This window comes from Rhineura floridana, chromosome 5, assembly GCF_030035675.1.
Source record: "Rhineura floridana isolate rRhiFlo1 chromosome 5, rRhiFlo1.hap2, whole genome shotgun sequence".
In the NCBI taxonomy this organism is placed as follows: Eukaryota; Metazoa; Chordata; class Lepidosauria; order Squamata; family Rhineuridae; genus Rhineura; species Rhineura floridana.
In genome coordinates, this window is record NC_084484.1 from 114,031,434 (window position 1) to 114,050,773 (window position 19,340).

At 43.8% G+C, this 19,340-nt stretch overlaps 1 protein-coding gene across 1 annotated transcript in view; it reads left to right on the plus strand.

Annotated features, from left to right (window-relative positions):
• SAMSN1 (SAM domain, SH3 domain and nuclear localization signals 1) overlaps positions 1-19,340 on the plus strand; it is a 153,134-nt gene that overhangs the window by 55,431 nt on the left and 78,363 nt on the right. Inside the window, exons 7-8 of the mRNA XM_061629497.1 lie at positions 1,050-1,372; positions 1,482-1,538. Coding sequence (XP_061485481.1) covers positions 1,050-1,372; positions 1,482-1,538 — 380 coding nt within the window. The remainder of the gene's footprint in view (positions 1-1,049; positions 1,373-1,481; positions 1,539-19,340) is intronic.

Below are 19,340 nucleotides of genomic sequence, written 5' to 3' on the forward strand. Positions count from 1 at the left end.
AACACAGATCACGAGGGAAGAGACAGTCTGCGCAGAGGTCCAATCAGTGTGAGGCACATGTCTTGTGTTAACCAATCACAGCCAGGAGCTGTCTTCCCCTTGTTCCCACCCCCAAGTAACGTGCAACCTAACGTGGAAATGTTAAAGTTGCAGCTGAAAAGTAGGGAAATTACTAGTCGTTCCATTACTTGCCAAATGTAATGGAATTACCCACTTGTTATTTAAAATTGTAACGAATTACAAGTAACTCGTTAAAAATAACGAGTTACTTCCAAGCTCTGGGTAGTGTGACATCAGCTGAGAAGCCATTTCACTGATAATCATCCACTTAAATACAACACAGTGGCTTGGATCTTAAGTATTTGCTGCATGAACAGCTGGACCATCCATTAATGGAAGGGCTCCAGCTGATCCGAGAGACCCCTTCTGTATTTGGAACTCTGCTTCCATGAAGGGAATGGTATTATAATCTCTATCATGTCTGACCCAACCAAGTGGCTTGGATATTTCAAATGAACATGCAACTTTCCTTCAGATGTAGCCTTTTGCATCTCTTGTTAAGATAACTGATTTTCTTTTCCAGTACCGTGCACCTAAAAATACCCTGAGTTGCGTCAGTATGCACCAGCTAAGGATAGCATAAAATAAAGTCCAAAACTATAGACTGCTTTTTATCTTCCAAATGGTGTTTTGATGAAAAGTTCTTAGATATGTTTCAACAGAAAGTCTGTGAGTTAGTTCAGACTATCCCCTGAGAGTTAATCCATTGTGTGGAATGAGTACACCACCTCCACTTCAGCCATCCATGTGGGGACAGTCCATCCAAATATGTCTGTCACTGCATAAAATCTTAGAGGTGTAGGCCAAAATTTAGTAGTGAATTTCCCAGATCAGCTCTTTCAGAACCTTCTAAACCAGCTGTGTGTTAATGGTTTCCCAAGTCTGATACAAAATTTACTACGTCCAACTCTTTCTGTGTGTCTTCGGGGGTGGGGATAATACACTCTTTTGAACAACAATTTCTTTTTTTAAAAAAAAAACTTTTAAAGGTCCACGACCACCAGATGTTTATGTCTCTGAAGATGAGAATGAAGCTCCAACATTGTGTATGAAATTAATGAAATCCCAGGAAAAGAAAATCTTGAAAGAGAATACGAGAAGAAAGGAAGAAACTGAGACTAAGACAGACCTTATCTCTGCTTCCTTGGACAGATCTTATACTTCCAGACTGAGCAACTCAGGAAATATTTGCATCCGTTCAGAAACTGAATTTCAACTCTGGAGTGACTGGAAACCCTTTCCTGACAACCAGCTGTGCCCCTGTGACTTCCTGATTACAAGGATAGAAGAGTGGGGAGAATGCACTTGTTTATTTATTTATTTATTTATTTAATTTCATTTATAAACCGCCCATAGCCAATGGCTCCCTGAGCGGTGTACAACATACAATAATACAATAAATGAACAAAATCACTTGTTACTCTCACCAGCTCCGTCTTACTAGTTCTCTCACAGACATTGATCTCTCATGTTCATGGGTAAGTTGCTTTCCCCCCAATTAATCATAGCAGTAGAAACTTGCTGGGTTATGTCTAGCAGTTATTCCAGTTTACCTGGGACATGGCTGAAGCATCTAAAGAGAATGGCACTAGAAAAATCCTGAGAGACAGCCTGTCTGGTTGTCTGCACTCATTTCCATATGTTGTCAGAATACATGATCCCAGTCGCATGTACATTTTAGATTTGTCAAATCATCACTGACCTGTAAGTAGTGCTGATGTGCCTGTAGTAACTGTAACTGCTTGTGAACAATACTAAACCAGAAAAATTAAGTTCTGTTTTTTTCAGAATTTGTTCTGGAATAAAGTTAGTGATGGGTTATCTACACTTGTCTCAATTCAGAATGGATTCAGACTTAACAAAGTTTTTCAGCGAGGGTTTAGGAAAAGAAATTGAGGGTTTCAGAGATCTCTCCTGGCTCAAATTATTGGCACAGGTACTGATAGTGCAAGGCACATCTTCATTATCATACTGCCCCTTGGGAAATTATACTTGGTTTCACCTTCATCCACCCTGCAGCACTGGAAATTCAACTACCCCTCCTCCCCAAATAAGCACACATGAGGAATGTTGTAGAACTGAATGGCAACAACAATCGCATGAAATGTTTGCAAGAAACAATCAAGAGAATTGATTGACCACCAAACAGAGCAGGTATTCTCCAAACTAAAGTTTGCTTGATTAGATGGTCTGGTCACATAGTTCACAGCAATCAACAAAAGCTTAGTCAAGAGTAACGGAGAACTTCTGTGCTTACACCTACAAAGCAAATTGCTTTGGATACAGGGCAGATGTGCAAAATCTTATTTTAATTCTGAAGCATAAAATAACTTCTAGAAGGAATAGTGCTCAATTTGTAATGCACTTGAGCATTGCAAGCTGGACAAATTTGGATTTCAAATTAAATAATAATAATAATAATAATAAATAAAAATAAAAAATTAAAGTAAGTCAAAGTGACTTACAATATAAAGACAAACATTAAAACCAAATATAAGAACAAGAATAAAATTACAAATTTCTTAGACATCGGTATAAGAAAATGAAGTTGGTTTATATCTGTGTCACTCTAACTTGGCTTTCAGAAAATGGAGATCATAGCACTTATTAAAGAGAGGTAATTTTTGTCTAAGTATTTGGAAGGAAATAGCCTATTAAATCACTGCCCCTTTTTACCCAACAAAAAGTGATGTGTTGGATGTATTATTTGACTCCTTTCAAGGATGACACTTAAATACTCTTCAGAATATGGTTCCATATTCTTGCTCTTGCTTCCTCCACTCATCTAGCTTGCCAACCAGGAAAACTGCTCCAGGCCCCTCACATTCATAACTTGTTTTTTACTTTACAAATTGCCTATGTCATTTTGGAAATAGCTCACATGTATGCAACCTAAATATCCACAAAGGTGTTGTCCTTTTATTATATTAAGCTTAGTTTGGGACTCTTGTTTAAATCATACTGACAGTTGAATATGAACTATACACTAAGGCTGATTGAGGGTCAAAGAACAACTAGAGTTATCAGCAAGGTTCAAGTACCAGTGAAGAGTAGGGACCAATACAAAGATATTAAAATGTGAGACACACATACATTTCATTCTCCCTCTCTTCCCAGTTCAAATCTTTGCCAGTGTTGTTCACTTGGTTAAGCAAATTTTACATCAGTGGGGCCAGTCCAGGCCAGGTAAATGAGAGTCTTTGCATGCTGGAAGACCAATATGCCTCACCTTGACCATGCAGATAGCATCACCTATCATGCGGGCACTTTACACAGATCCATCTCCTAACAAGAGAGGGTATAATATAAACTGGGCATTTGCCTGGGCAGTAAATGGCTGAACTGCGCTACAAGCAATTGAGTATACTGCAGACCTCCACAGCTTATATATCAGTTCCTACTATATTGTTACCATGATAGTGCACCACTTAATGCTTAGCTTTTGTGAAGCTAAATTTTGTTTAGTACCAGGAACAGAATTTCAATGATGGTTTACTATAAAGAGAAACTATTTTATCATATATCAAACCATGATGGCTCTAGTTTTCTATGCATTTTTCTGCTAAGATCCAATTACAATCTATTCAACAGTGTAGCAACAGAAATAACTGGAGTAGAGTTAACACTGGAATCAGTATCTGTAGACTGGTATTCACTAATAGACAAAAAACCTTGCAGTTTAAGAATAATAATAATAATAATAATAATAATAATAATAATATTTTATTTATTGGTCGCCTATCTGTCCAGGTTAGTGGACACTCTAGGCGACTTACAATAACAAAAAGCTATACATAATATACATATACAAAAACAAACCACAGTCCTAAACAATTTAAAACCAATTTCCAATTCAAACATCATAAAATTAATCCTTCTTAATCCCACCAAAAAAAAAAAAAAGCAGCACACAAAACACAAACACCCAGGCCACCCCAGCCAGCCGGCTTATGTATCCCTCCAAAGAGGGACAGGTGGTAGCAATCAGTCCCAGCTGGCTGGGTACCTGGGGCCTGGTCCTGCAGGATGCAGGTCTGCCAGGCAGAAGTCCCACAGGGAAGGGTGGTGGAGGTGGTGATCCCACAGCAGCAGCAGCAGCAGACTCTCCTTCCCTGGGCGGCGATGTTCTCTTCCTGCAGGCCCTGGGTCTATAGCCCACTGATATTTCTATCAAACTTAAAAAGCAGGGAAATTGGGCAGCTATAGTGAATGCACCAGGGGAGCAGGACACCTGAGATATTGTACTGCCCTACAAATTTGTCAAAATGCCAACACAATTTGGGTTTGTCTTTCACCATCCAATCTACTTCCTGTGTAGTTTGGAAGAATTTGGTAACATGTGCCTCTGAGCATAGGGTGAATGGTGGCAATACCTGCTGTCTCCAAAGATGGGAGAATTACATTTTTGTATGTTTGTTGGTGTTCTTCTTACTTTGCTTCATTCCTGTGTTACTATTGTTTCTACAGAGAATCTAATCTAGAGAATTATATTTCTCTCATTATTCATCCTAGAAACCTGTGTCAAATTTCTTTTTATTAATTTCAAAGCCTTTGTATTAGTCAGTGTCATATGATGGTGAAGACAGCCTTTTGTGTTTCAAATTGGAGGTTATGTTCTGTTTCTATTTTCGGTACATTAACAGTTGAATCTGAATCTGCAGTTTGATGTAAATTCAGACTAATTACAATATGTCGCTACTTCAGGAATGACTCTAGCTGTGGGAAAAAACAAACTTATCCTGCCCAAGATGCATTTTTTCAGCCTGCTATGTTTAAACCACTTCATTTAAGGCATGGTGGGCATGGTCAATTAAAAACATGGAGCACACTTGGAATTTTGCTAGAATATATTTCACCTCCCGCTGTTTTATCTTGTGCAAACTGAGACACTCCACATGTCCACTGGAGACTATTCTGCAGAATAGTCAGTGCCATTATTCCACAATTATTTTTGGACTTTTTTTAGTGTAAATTTTGCAAAGTGTTGCTGTACTTCACATATTCACAGAAACAGAAGCAAAAGAAAATAATTTCCTATAGGAAACTTCACTAAAATTGCAAAGTAAAACAGACATACTTAAAGTGACCATCTGAACTGTTGCTTCCTCCCTGCTAAAAGAAGATCAGCACAGCACATGTCTTGTTTCTATTACTTGGGCTGATTGCAGGTGTTGCCACCATTCACCATATGCTCAGAGGCACATGTTACCAAATTTTTCCAAGCTACACAGCAAGTGGATTGGACTGTGAAAGACCAACCCAAATTGTGTTTGCAGTTTGACAAATTTGTAGGGCATACAATATCTCAAAGAGGAGGTCAGGTCTCCTGCTTCCCTGGTGCATTCACTATAGCTGCCCAATTTCCCTGCTTTTTAAAGTTGGATAGAAATATCTGTGGGCTATAGGTACATTCTTAAACCGTGAGGTTTTTTGCCTATTAGTGAATTTCTCTGCTTTTTAATCTGGGAGGTAAGAAATGGGATCCTGTGCATGTTTGCTGAGAATGGATTGATCATTTGCATGCTTATTGAGTTCAGTGGGATTTACTCCCCTGCAGTCATGCTTAGGATAGGAGAAATTGAGCACAGGGGATGGGGAGAGGAGGAGGAGGGGAAGGGGAGGAAGGAAGAGGGGAGGAGGGAGATGGGAGCAGGAATGAGGGGGAGGAGAGGAGAAGGACAGGTTTGATCATTTGCATGTTTGAGTTCAGTGGGATTTACTCTCATGCAATCACGAATAGGATGGTAAAACTGACTGGGGGGAGGGAGGGATGGCTGGAGTGGGCAGGGAAGGGGGAAAGAGGGAAGAGGGGCAGGGAGGAGGAAGGGAGAGGAGAGGAGAAGGAGGGGAAAGCCAGGTCTGATCATTTGCATGCTTATTGAGTTCAATAGTATTTACTCCCGTGCAATCATGCTTAAGATAGGTAAAACTGACCATGGAGAGGAGGGGATTGGAGGGGGAGGGGATTAGAAGGGGAGGGGAGGGGGGCAAGAGGGAGGGGATAGGAGGGAGGAGAAGGGAGCATGGGTTTGATCATATGCATATTTTTTTAGTTCAATGGGATTTATTTCTATGCAATCATGTTTGAAAATGGAAAAGGACTGCCTTCAAGTCAATCCCAACTTATGGCGACCCAGTGAATAGGGTTTCGATGATAAACGGTATTCAGAGGTAGTTTTACCTTTACCTTCCTCTGAGGCTGAGAGGCAGTGACTGGCCCAAGGTCACCCAGTGAGCTTCATGGCTGTGTGGGGATTCGAACCCTGGTCTCTCAGGTCATAGTCCAACACTGACCCGGGGGAGGGGCAGGGAGGGGAGGAGGAGGGAAGGAGATTGTGTGGGTGGGCACTGGGCAGAGAAGAAGCCCCTTTCCTTACCAAAAGGAAAACACTTTGAATAGTATTACTGCTTTTCAGGGTTTCCCCCACTTTTTTATTCTACAGCAGTCACATGTAGCCTTGTGGCCAAATTTAAACCAAAGCTGTCCCTTGCCACATCCACACCAGACCTGTCAAATATTCCTGAGAAATGTGTTAGTGAAGGGTGCTGAGAGTTGCTAGGAGACGTCCTGTTCCCCTCACAGACCTTCAGTCAGAGCAGCTGACTGTTAAACTATTCTGGAGCTCTGTCAGGGGAATAGGAGTCTCTTCTCAGCACCCTTCACAAACTACACTTCCCAGGATTCCTTGGGGGAAGCCATGACTGTCTAAAGTGAAATCAAAGTCTGGTGTTGGTATGGCCTCCTGATTAGGCAAGCCAAGCAGCTGTGAGTCTGGGTTTTAGAACACTGACAGTTGGTTCTTACTGAGCATGCCCAACATTATCATTGAATTCAATGCTAAATCTCTTAAATTAAGTAAAAATCAACCGGACAGTTTTTTTTACTTTTAAACTGCAGAAGATGAAGGTCAGAGTATGGGGCAAGGTCAGTAATAGGATTACAGGTGCTCTCTGAACATAGCTGTTTTTAAAAATAATTTCAAGCAATTGTGAGACCACTGACAGAAAAAAGTCCAAAAGGGCTCCAGGGTATTTTTCTCTCTCTTTAGACTTTGAACTCTGGATTCTTTCTGAGTGTTTTGTTTATTGCCATGAAAATTTAGAGGGTTGTTAAGGAAGCGTTTTTGAGTTCAGGACTATAAGTTTTGTAAGGTTTTGTTTTGAAATGAGCTTATCGGAAGCATCAGAATGGCATGGGGGGTGTTTTCAATTTAACATTGTGGAATGTGAAAAATCCACACTGGCTATAGTATACAGCCACTCTCGTGGCTGTGTAATTCTGTATGTTTGGTATCTGTCACCCCCCCCCATATTTACATGTATAAAACAGTCTTGTGAAGCATAAATGAAAACAATTTAATGTTGTAGTTGTTACTTAAGTAGAGTTGCTGATAGTCTTGTTCTTGTCATCATTGGAATGCCCTAGAGCAGAATCTTTTTCAGCCAGAGGGCTGCATTTCCTTCTGGACAACCTTCTGGGGACCACATGCCACTGGTGGGCAGAGCCAGAGGCAAAATGATTGGAACAACAAATGTGAATTTTACCTTGTAAATGTAGGCTAGTTTCTACTCATATATACCCCTCTTTGGGAGATTGCAGAGAAGCTAAATGAATTCTTTGCATCTGTCTTCACAGTGGAAGATATAGGGCAGATCCCTGAACCTGAACTAACATTTGCAGGAAGGGATTCTGAGGAACTGAGACAAATAGTGGTAACGAGAGAGGAAGTTCTAGGTTTAATGGACAATATAAAAACTGACAAATCACCGGGCCCGGATGGCATCCACCCGAGAGTTCTCAAAGAACTCAAATGTGAAATTGCTGATCTGCTAACTAAAATATGTAACTTGTCCCTCGGGTCCTCCTCCGTGCCTGAGGACTGGAAAGTGGCAAATGTAATGCCAATCTTCAAAAATGGATCCAGAGGGGATCCCGGAAATTACAGGCCAGTTAGCTTAACTTCTGTCCCTGGAAAACTGGTAGAAAGTATGATTAAAGCTAGATAAACTAAGCACATAGAAGAACAAGCCTTGCTGAAGCAGAGCCAGCATGGGTTCTGCAAGGGAAAGTCCTGTCTCAGTAACCTATTAGAATTCTTTGAGAGTGTCAACAAGCATATAGATAGAGGTGATCCAGTGGACATAGTGTACTTAGACTTTCAAAAAGCGTTTGACAAGGTACCTCACCAAAGGCTTCTGAGGAAGCTTAGCAGTCATGGAATAAGAGGAGAGGTCCTCTTGTGGATAAGGAATTGGTTAAGAAGCAGAAAGCAGAGAGTAGGAATAAACGGACAGTTCTCCCAATGGAGGGCTGTAGAAAGTGGAGTCCCTCAAGGATCGGTATTGGGACCTGTACTTTTCAACTTGTTCATTAATGACCTAGAATTAGGAGTGAGCAGTGAAGTGGCCAAGTTTGCTGATGACACTAAATTGTTCAGGGTTGTTAAAACAAAAAGGGATTGCGAAGAGCTCCAAAAAGACCTCTCCAAACTGAGTGAATGGGCAGAAAAATGGCAAATGCAATTCAATATAAACAAGTGTAAAATTATGCATATTGGAGTAAAAAATCTTAATTTCACATATACACTCATGGGGTCTGAACTGGCGGTGACCGACCAGGAGAGAGACCTCGGGGTTGTAGTGGACAGCACGATGAAAATGTCGACCCAGTGTATGGCAGCTGTGAAAAAGGCAAATTCCATGCTAGGGATAATTAGGAAAGGTATTGAAAATAAAACAGCCGATATCATAATGCCATTGTATAAATCTATGGTGCGGCCTCATTTAGAATACTGTGTACAGTTCTGGTCGCCTCATCTCAAAAAGGATATTATAGAGTTGGAAAAGGTTCAGAGGAGGGCAACCAGAATGATCAAGGGGATGGAGCGACTCCCTTACGAGGAAAGGTTGCAGCATTTGGGGCTTTTTAGTTTAGAGAAAAGGCGGGTCAGAGGAGACATGATAGAAGTGTATAAAATTATGCATGGCATTGAGAAAGTGGATAGAGAAAAGTTCTTCTCCCTCTCTCATAATACTAGAACTCGTGGACATTCAAAGAAGCTGAATGTTGGAAGATTCAGGACAGACAAAAGGAAGTACTTCTTTACTCAGCGCATAGTTAAACTATGGAATTTGCTCCACAAGATGCAGTAATGGCCACCAGCTTGGATGGCTTTAAAAGAAGATTAGACAAATTCATGGAGGACAGGGCTATCAATGGCTACTAGCTGTGATGGCTGTGCTGTGCCACCCTAGTCAGAGGCAGCATGCTTCTGAAAACCAGTTGCCGGAAGCCTCAGGAGGGGAGAGTGTTCTTGCACTCGGGTCCTGCTTGTGGGCTTCCCCCAGGCACCTGGTTGGCCACTGTGAGAACAGGATGCTGGACTAGATGGGCCACTGGCCTGATCCAGCAGGCTCTTCTTATGTTCTTATGTTTGTGCCCCATTCAGAGACGCAAAAGGCATCATCAGAGGAAAAGTCCCAGCCAGGCAAAAACATTTGGGGGTGTGGAATGAATCAGAGCTAGTGAGGAGTGTGGCCTGGGAAGAGGCCTAGAGGGGTGTATTAAGCTCCCGGGCCTCAGTTTTCCCACCCTTGTCCTACACGTTTGAAGAATATTGCTATGTACAGGGAACTAGGAAACTTGTACTTCAAAGATAAATAAAAATTTAAATAGTTATCAATAACAGAAAAGGGAAAGTTCAAATGTGTCACATATATGTGAAATTATATATGTGGAAGAGGGTTCATGTTAAATTGAAACTGAGCTTCCTCAGTTAGCACTTAAACAATGACAATTCAACAGTGTGACACTGACACGAAGAAGCAAATTCAGCTTGAACTGATGACCATGGCAGAAAACAGTTTTGTGACAGCAGACTCTGCTTCAGCATTAATCAGAATATGTCCGTTGATCTTGATTTGAATCGGAGATAGGCAGACAGGTAATGTCACATTTGCAGCTTGAAAGGTTATCCACTTCATGCTGCTTGTTCATGGAGTCATTTTGCAAAACAAAGGTTTATCAAAACTTACCCTGTGTGTCTGAGATATAGTTTATTAATAATGTTACAAATCCTCTGACTAAACAGTGTTTTGTTTTTCTTCTTGTCTACCCCAAGATGACTCTCCTTTTTTCATCTTTGCTCATATGTTTCTTGTCATCATCTGATCTAAAGTTTCATCAGAACAAGCAAGTATACATGTATTTAAAAGGCCCATAGCTTGGTGATAGAGCACCTGCTTTGGATACATGTATCAGGTCCAAGTTCCAGTCTCCAGCATCTCCGGTTAAAGTAGCAAGTCTGCCCTACATATTGGAGAGCCAATGGGGACCAATGGACCAATGACCTGGTGTGGTATAAGGCAGATTTGTATGTTCAAAGCATACCAGTTTCTATGGTCTGTAGTACAAAGAGAAGCAATGTAGCCAGTAGCTATTCTTTTGATTTAGGACTGGTGAACATAACTGCTTTGCTTATGGTGCCCATTCATCCCTTGTTAAAGCCATGATGGCTGATCTTGTCTGATCTGATTAGGATGAATTGTGGACACATTTACAGAGGAATATACATTACACAATGATGTTGCTTGATATCTCTGAGCTTGAACTCTCAGTAAACTGGGTCCATTGTGAAGTGCTATTTTTGAGCTAATGATCAGTCATATGTGTGTTTTGTGTTGATAAGACTTTTCACATATTGAAGACACCATTTGATCTCAGTCACTGAAAAGTTAAAATGTATGTACAGGCTTGCCTCCATGTTGTTTGCTGTGCTTATGGAATGTTAATTCCTTGGGAGGTAGGAGCAACCACCACAGGCAGAAAGGTTGTGTGGAGACCAACACTCAACACATGCAATGATATTCAAAGATGGATTGAGTGGAAGGTATGTCCGTATGAAACGGAAAACTACATTTATTAATTATGCATCCAGAGCACAAACCTCTAGGATTTTTTCCTGTATAAAATCCCAATGAAATGAATGAGAGTTGGGGGGGGGGAAGACAGCTGTTCAAGCAAAGTTCCTGATAGAATATGTTCTTGATCACCACATCCTTAGAATAAAAACTTTCTTTATTACTGAATAGCCAGGTATCTGAGAAGAAAAATTCTGGTAGCTTATATAGGTACCATCCAGAACCATATTCAAACCAACCACTAGTTCTTTCACATTAGCTTTGAAGATGTCAGGCCCAGGATGTGACTCAGGAACTAGACCAGCGGTTGTAGTTAATTCGTGTTTTATTAGGGTAATGTCCAAACAAAGACTGCGTTTTCTCATGAAGCAATACAGGGATACAGGTCCTGCGGCATTGGGAGAAAGTTGACAGAGCAAGGGACTTCTTCCCGCCTGTTCTTTAAGAAGGGGCCAAACGGGCGCGCAATCTTTCGCTCCTCCTTAACTGCCCCTCAGGTACTGCCCGCCTTCCCCCCTTCTCTCCTGTCTTTTCAGCTGTCTGCGTGTGTGCGGTGAGGGGGGAAGCATCACCCCCTCCTCTTCTGAAGTTTCCGATTCCAGGATGGGGGATAGGGGAGGGGCTGATGGTAAACTGCCTCCCCGCTTTTCGGCTGTGAGCAGCCCTCCCTCTTCCCCCTCTTGCTCTGAGCCTGAAAGAGGGGGAGGTGTGAGAATGTCCAGGGAGGGCTCAGGCTCCCTGTTGCTAAGCGACCTTATCACTGGCAGTTCCTCTGTTTCGTCTTCGCTCCAAAGGGGGGAAGTTCCTCCCCCTTCCCTCTGCCATCCATCCGAATACTCTTCTCCCAACTCTCCGGGATCCAGATCCCCGGGATTGGGACCCCAGCTCTGCCTTCCGACACCATCCCCCCTCCCAGGCTGTGCCCCCCTCCCCTTGTCTGGCTTGGGACGGTGGGGAAAACGTTGATGGAAAAGTTTTACCAATTCTGGAGCATGCACATCAGCTGCATCTTCCCATGATCTGTCAGCCACCCCATAGCCTTTCCAGTGAATTAAGTACTGCAGCTTGTGGCGTCTGATCCTGGAATCTAAGATCTCCTCAACTTCAAACTCAAGCTGCTCATTTACCAGGAGTGGAGCTCCGGGAGGTTCCTCCGGCCGTAACTCACTGGGAGGGGCGGCTTTCGTTAAGAGGGATCGATGGAACACAGGATGTATTTTAAACGTGTCAGGTAGCTTCAGTCGGTACGCCACGGGATTAATTTGAGTTTCTATTTCGAAAGGACCCACCCTCTTGTCTTGTAATTTTCTACATTTGCCCGGCATCTGGAGGAAGCGGGTGGACAGCCATACCTGGTCTCCCGGTTGAAGGGGGGGGCCTCCTTCCTGTGCAGGTCAGCAACTCGCTTGTACTCCGTTTTGGCTTCGTTTAACTGCTGTTTCAGTGTCTGTTGCGCCGCTTGCAATTCCTTAAGGAAGTTCTCAGCTGCCGGTACCAGCATTCCTTCTGAGCTGCTTGGAAAGACTTTAGGATGGAATCCATAATTAGCGAAGAACGGGGTTTGTTGAGTGCTGGAGTGCAGAGAATTGTTGTAGGCGAACTCTGCAAAATGCAAATATGATACCCAGTCAGTCTGTTGATAGGACACATAACTTCGTAAATATCTTTCCAAAACGGTGTTCAAGCGTTCCGTCTGCCCATCTGTCTGGGGGTGATGGGCAGAGGAGAGTTTTAATTCCGTCTGCAACTGTTTCCACATTGCTCTCCAAAATTTGGCTGTGAACTGAGTTCCTCGGTCTGAGACTACGCTGTTTGGCAATCCATGCAGCCGGTAGACTTCTTTTATGAATAACTTGGCCGTTTCTTTAGCCTCTAAGGCCCCTGCACAAGGAAAGAAGTGTGCCATTTTGGTAAGTAGATCCACCACTACTAAGATGGCTGTCATTCCTTGGGACTTGGGTAGATCAGTTATAAAATCCATGGAGAGGTCCTTCCAGGGCTCGTGTGGGACAGGCAACGGTTGTAACAGTCCTGCTGGTGTCCCTGTTTGTGTTTTTGTCCGTAGACAGACAGAGCAGGACTTTACATAACTCTCAATATCCCGACGCATTTTAGGCCACCAGAAGTCCTTGGCCACGTTCTGAATGGTCTTGTAAATCCCAAAGTGTCCCGCTGTGATGGAATCATGACACTGGCGTAGGATTCTGAGCCTTAATTCCCCTTCTGGCACATATCTGGCGGTTTTGAACATTAACAGTCCATTTCTCCAGTGAAAGGTTACTTCTGAGTCTTGACCTTGTCCCGTCTCCTGCTGATATTTTAGCATGTCTGCATCTTCTTGTTGTGCCTTTTTGAGTTCCTCTTCCCATGAAGGCTGGCATACTCCCAACGTTAATTTCTCTGGCGGGATTACGTACTGAGGCTGGGCCTCAGATTCACTTTCTTTGTATTGTGGCTGTCTGGATAAGGCATCCGCTCTCTGGTTTTTGGCTTGGGCATGGTAAGTAATCTGGAAGTTAAACCTAGTGAAGAACTGGGACCATCTTATCTGTCTCTGGTTCAGCTTTCTGGCTGTTTGGAGGCTTTCAAGATTCTTGTGGTCGGAGCGCACTTCAATTCGATGAGAGGTCCCCTCTAGGTATTGTCTCCAGTTTTCAAAAGAGTCCTTGATGGCCAGCAGCTCCTTCTCCCAAACTTCTCTGCAGACTTTAACTTCCGAGAGAAGTATGCACAGGGGTGCAGCTCCTTCCCTTCTTGGTCTAATTGTAGCAGGAACCCCCCGATGGCAAAATCTGAAGCATCTGCTTCCACTACGAAAGGGCGGTTCGGATCAGCAAAGCGCAGAATGGGCTCAGTAGCAAACCTTTTCTTCATCTCCTCAAAGGCCTCGGTGGCGTTCTCTGTCCATTGAAACTTCTTCTTCCCCCTTAAACAGTCAGTCAGAGGAGCTGTTAATTTGGAAAACCCTGGAATGAACTTTCTGTAATAATTGGCAAACCCCAAAAACCGTTGTACATCCTTTTTGGTGACAGGTTGGCCCCAGTCCAATATGCAGCTTACTTTCCCTGGGTCCATCTCCACGCCTTCCGCTGAGATTCGATATCCAAGGAAGTCTAGAGACTTGAGGTCAAATCCACATTTCTCTAATTTAGCATACAGGTGATTTTCTCTCATTCTCTTCAACACCGTCTTCACATGCTGGTCGTGGTCTTCCTGGTTCTTTGAGAACACCAGGATATCATCTAAGTAACAGATTACATACGTGTCCAACAAGTCTCTAAACACATCGTTCATGAATTTTTGAAAAATTCCTGCACTTCCACAAAGCCCGAACGGCATGACCAGGTATTCATACTGTCCGTAAGCGGTCAAGAATCCTGTTTTCCATTCATCTCCCTCCTTCATTCTGATCAGATTGTACGCTCCTCTCAAATCCAACTTCGTGAAGATTTTTGCAGAGCGCAGTCGGTCCAGCAACTCTGAGATCAGGGGCAGCGGGTAGCTGTTGGGGATGGTGATCTGGTTCAATGCGCGATAGTCGTTACAGGGTCTGAGTTCCCCCCCTTCTTTTTCACAAACAATAGTGGCGCTCCAGCAGGGGATTGTGAGGGGCGTATGAATCCTCGCCTCAGGTTTTTATCCAGGAATTCCTTCAGGGCCTCCCTCTCATTCTCTGTGAGAGAGTAGATTCTCCCTGATGGGATGCTGGCTCCTGGCACTAGATCAATCGCACAGTCGTAAGGGCGGTGGGGGAGTAAGTCTCTGCCTCTTTTTCATCAAACACATCTTTGAATTCTTCATACTTTGGCGGCAGGGTCACTTGCTCAATCTCTTGCACTGCCCCCACTAGGGTGTCCTTGATTCCTTCAGGTTGACAGTTCTCCTGGCAATACTGTGAGGTGAACCACACCACCGCCTCCTTCCAACTTATTTTGGGTTCATGCTTTGCTAGCCAGGGCATTCCCAGAATCACCTCAAAGTTCGAGAGATCTGACACGTATAGCGAAATGAACTCTTCGTGCCCAGGGATTTGAAGTTTCACTTCCTCCGTGGCTTGTGTCACCCCTCCTGACTTCAGGGGTCTCCCATCGATAGTCTCCACAGCTAGGGGAGCGTCCAGTTTCCACTGGGAAATTCCATGACGCTTGACTAACTTTGCATCAATAAAATTTGTGGAGGCTCCACTGTCAATTAAGGGAGTGGAATTAAACACCACTCCTCTGGAAGTTGTAATCCGAATAGGCAAGACCAACACCCCCTTTGAGGGAGGTTGGATCATTGGGGGGCCTTTATACAATGCTGCCCCCAGTCCACCGGCCTGCACGTGGACTGGGTGTTCTAGTTTCTCGACGGCTCGGCTTTCCCCCCTTTCAGTCCACAGTCTCTGGCCACATGGCCCGGCTTTGAACAATAGAAGCATAAACGTTCCCGGCGTCGTCTTTCCTTTTCTTCTTCCGACAGTCGTGGCCTAGCCCCTCCCTGTCCCTCAGTTGCATTACCTGCCATCCCTGCAGTGGGAAGGGTCTTGTTGCGGGATGCCGAGGCTGAGTATCTCGGGACCTCCTGCTTCTTTTCCAGGCGCCTTCCTTCCATCCGGTGATCTATCTGTAGGCATAGCCGGATGAGCCCTGGTAGGTCAGCTGGGGGGGAGGTCCTGGACAACTCATCCAGGATTTCAGCATTTAATCCACTCCGGTACATAAACATCAGGGCGGCGTCATTGTAACCAGTTTCCTGGGACAGAATTTTAAAAGCGTTAGTGTACTCGGAAACAGTCCCTTTAGCTTGCTTCAGAGCGCCTAGTTGCCGCGCTACTGTTTCAGCCCTTTGCGGGTCTTGAAACATCTCGGTCATCTCCTGTATAAATCCTCTGTACCTTCCTAAGACAGTATCCTTTCTCACGAGATACGGAGTCACCCATTTTGCAGCTTCTCCCTCCAGGAGGCTAATCACGAAAGCTACTTTAGCCCCATCGTCTGGAAATTCCGTGTGCCTGACATCCAGATATAACTCACATTGAGCCACGAAGGTTGCCAACTGATCACTTTGTCCCGCGTATTTTGGGGGCAATCCAATGGGAACCTTTACTACGGCAGCTGGAGGGGCTGTTCGCATCTGGTCTATCGTGGCCTTCAAGGTTTGATTATCCATCTTCAGCGCCTTGACTGCTGCTAGCAGGGCTTGAACATCCGTCAGCAAATCAGCTACCTTAGTCCTCAAGAGTTCCACTTCTTCTGTCTCAGAAGTGGGGTTCGTCCCCCCCGCTGCTCCCTTTGACATCTTGTCCCAGTCAAGTGAAGAGAGCGTTAAGGGTGATTTAGGTGGCTCTGTCAAGCTGTCAGGCCCAGGATATGACTCAGGAACTAGACCAGCGGTTGTAGTTAATTCGTGTTTTATTAGGGTAATGTCCAAACAAAGACTGCGTTTTCTCATGAAGCAATACAGGGATACAGGTCCTGCGGCATTGGGAGAAAGTTGACAGAGCAAGGGACTTCTTCCCGCCTGTTCTTTAAGAAGGGGCCAAACGGGCGCGCAATCTTTCGCTCCTCCTTAACTGCCCCTCAGGTACTGCCCGCCTTCCCCCCCTTCTCTCCTGTCTTTTCAGCTGTCTGCGTATGTGCGGTGAGGGGGGAAGCATCACCCCCTCCTCTTCTGAAGTTTCCGATTCCAGGATGGGGGATAGGGGAGGGGCTGATGGTAAACTGCCTCCCCGCTTTTCGGCTGTGAGCAGCCCTCCCTCTTTCCCCTCTTGCTCTGAGCCTGAAAGAGGGGGAGGCGTGAGAATGTCCAGGGAGGGCTCAGGCTCCCTGTTGCTAAGCGACCTTATCACTGGCAGTTCCTCTGTTTCGTCTTCGCTCCAAAGGGGGGAAGTTCCTCCCCCTTCCCTCTGCCATCCATCCGAATACTCTTCTCCCAACTCTCCGGGATCCAGCTCCCCGGGATTGGGACCCCAGCTCTGCCTTTCGACAGAAGAATATCTCTACATCTTAACTACATTAACTTCTTAAGTTGTTCAGTAATTTTTGCTACTGTATGTCATGGCACTTCTTTGATTTCCAGAAGTGGCACACAGTGGGTTAAGTAAAGCTACCCAAAAGAAGTACATGTTTATTTATTGTGTATTTCATTTTGCTTTCTCAATTTTACAGTACTCTGGAAATATTTAGTACAAAATCCTCTCTGAAAGTGGGATAAGTATGAATTGAGGGCCTCTTTACTTGATTGTAGGGCAGTTGTAGATCTTCAGCCATTTGTGTTGACTTCCAACTGGGCTGCTTTGGGCTAAACCAAACCTGCATCTGCCAGCCGTCCCTTGTTGCTGAACAGCTTTCACCCCACAGTTATTCCCACTCAAAACAGCTGATGCTGTGATTGGGTGCCTAAAAACCTGTACTGCACATGTGCAGATGACTGGCAACATAACTGGAAGCCAATATGAAATTACTAAAAACTTGTGTCGCTATAGACTCACAGAGTATTGTGAACAGGCAGAATCTGGATAACACCAACCAAGTATTATCGATTTTTGAATGTTCAGAAATGGTAATGCATGAGTATAAACATTGGGAGGCAAGGGGACAGCTTTTCAGGAGCCGCCAGTTGAAATCTAAAAGAAAGTGCATCAGGTCATTCTTTTGCTCCTCTCTAGAATCTCTCCATCACAAATACTATATATCTTGATTATAAACCAGCAGTAGTACCCTAACGAAAGGTTAACCACCCCCCACACTTGGGGTGTTTGGTTAGAAATAATCTTGGCAATTAACTCACGTATAGCAACCACAGCTCATGTTGTCTGGAGCCACAGATGTAACACATGGAGATGATTTTGGGGGTGATCTATATATAGCTGTGTCTGCATTGTGTTAGATCCAGAATTGCACTCAGTGGAGTTCTACTAATGCTGGAGGAAGGGGGTGGGAAGGCAATCTTATACCTCCTGAAAATCCAGAGAGGGCAACCCTCTGGAGCAGTGTAAGAGGCAGCATAGGAGGCTTAAGGGGGAATCAGCAAAGATTGTGTCTCCCTTTCCTCCAGCGGCTAGCCTCGATGCCTCCTGTGAACAGAAGGAGCCTGTCTGTTTGATCCAACGTATTCAGTTTTGACATAAACCTATAAACAGCTAAAAAGTTCCACTGGCAGTATCTCCAGTGCATCATCTATAAATATACTGAAGAAAATGGAAGGGAGCCATTTAAATTTCAATATATGTTCTATCTTACATATGGACAGGTTCAGAGGAGAGCAACAAGGATATCAGGAGACTGGGAAAAAAAGCCCTATGAGGAGAAACTGAAAGAACTGGGCATGTTTAGCCTGAGGGGAGATATGGTAGCACTCTTCAAGTACATGAAAGGTTGCTATACAGAGGAGGGCTGGGATCTCTTCTCGATCATCCCAGAGTGCAGGACATGGAATAATGGGCTCAAGTTACAGGAAGCCAGATTTCGACTGAGCATCAGGAAAAACTTCCTAATTGTTAGAGCTATACCACAATGGAACCAATTACCTAGAGAGGTAGTGGTCTCTCCGACACTGGAGGCATTCAAGAGGCAGCTGGACAGCCATCTTTGATTTGGATTCCTGCATTGAGCAGGGGATTGGACTTGATGGCCTTATAGACCCCTTCCAACTCTACTATTCTAAGATTCTATGGAGTTTTCATAACTATTGACAGTGTATGCTCATGATATCATTTATTTATTTATTAAATTTATATCCCACCTTTCCTCCAAAAAGGAGCCCCTTTCACTGATGTGTATAGTGATGAGCAAGGAAAAACCTGCATGTAACGTTATCAGATGTGACATTCCAGGTATGAATTTCATGCCATTTCTAAAATGGAAGTACAGGGATTCTGTTAACAGGTAACATTTGGGACTAATCTGTGGCAGACCAAAAAGGACTGATCTGAGGTTTGCTGGTGTAATTTACAACAATCTCTAAATCTTTTTTTTTTTAGATTACATGCTCCCTATTCAGCTGCCCCACCTTATAATCAATGTCATACAATCCATTCTTCATATTAGACAATTAAAAAGATAAAACCCACAGACTACATTAGCTTTTCAAACATTAAAATTCATTCAAGACTCCTGCTTAACTAAATTCTGTGCTTGTCATGTTACCAGTGTCAGTCTTTCACTCTGTTTTGGTGTTTTCTACACCTAGTTCAGAGGTCAAACTTTCAAGGACAAGAAGATAATCAGGTCAGCCTTCAAGCTGCTATAATTTTTCTGACGCATGGGGAAAGGAAATAGATATGGGTGGGTACTATATATCCTGAAATGGCCTCTTTCTGTTGAACAATAACTATTCTAGCAAAAGGAAGAGCATATATTACTCTACATATGAATTCT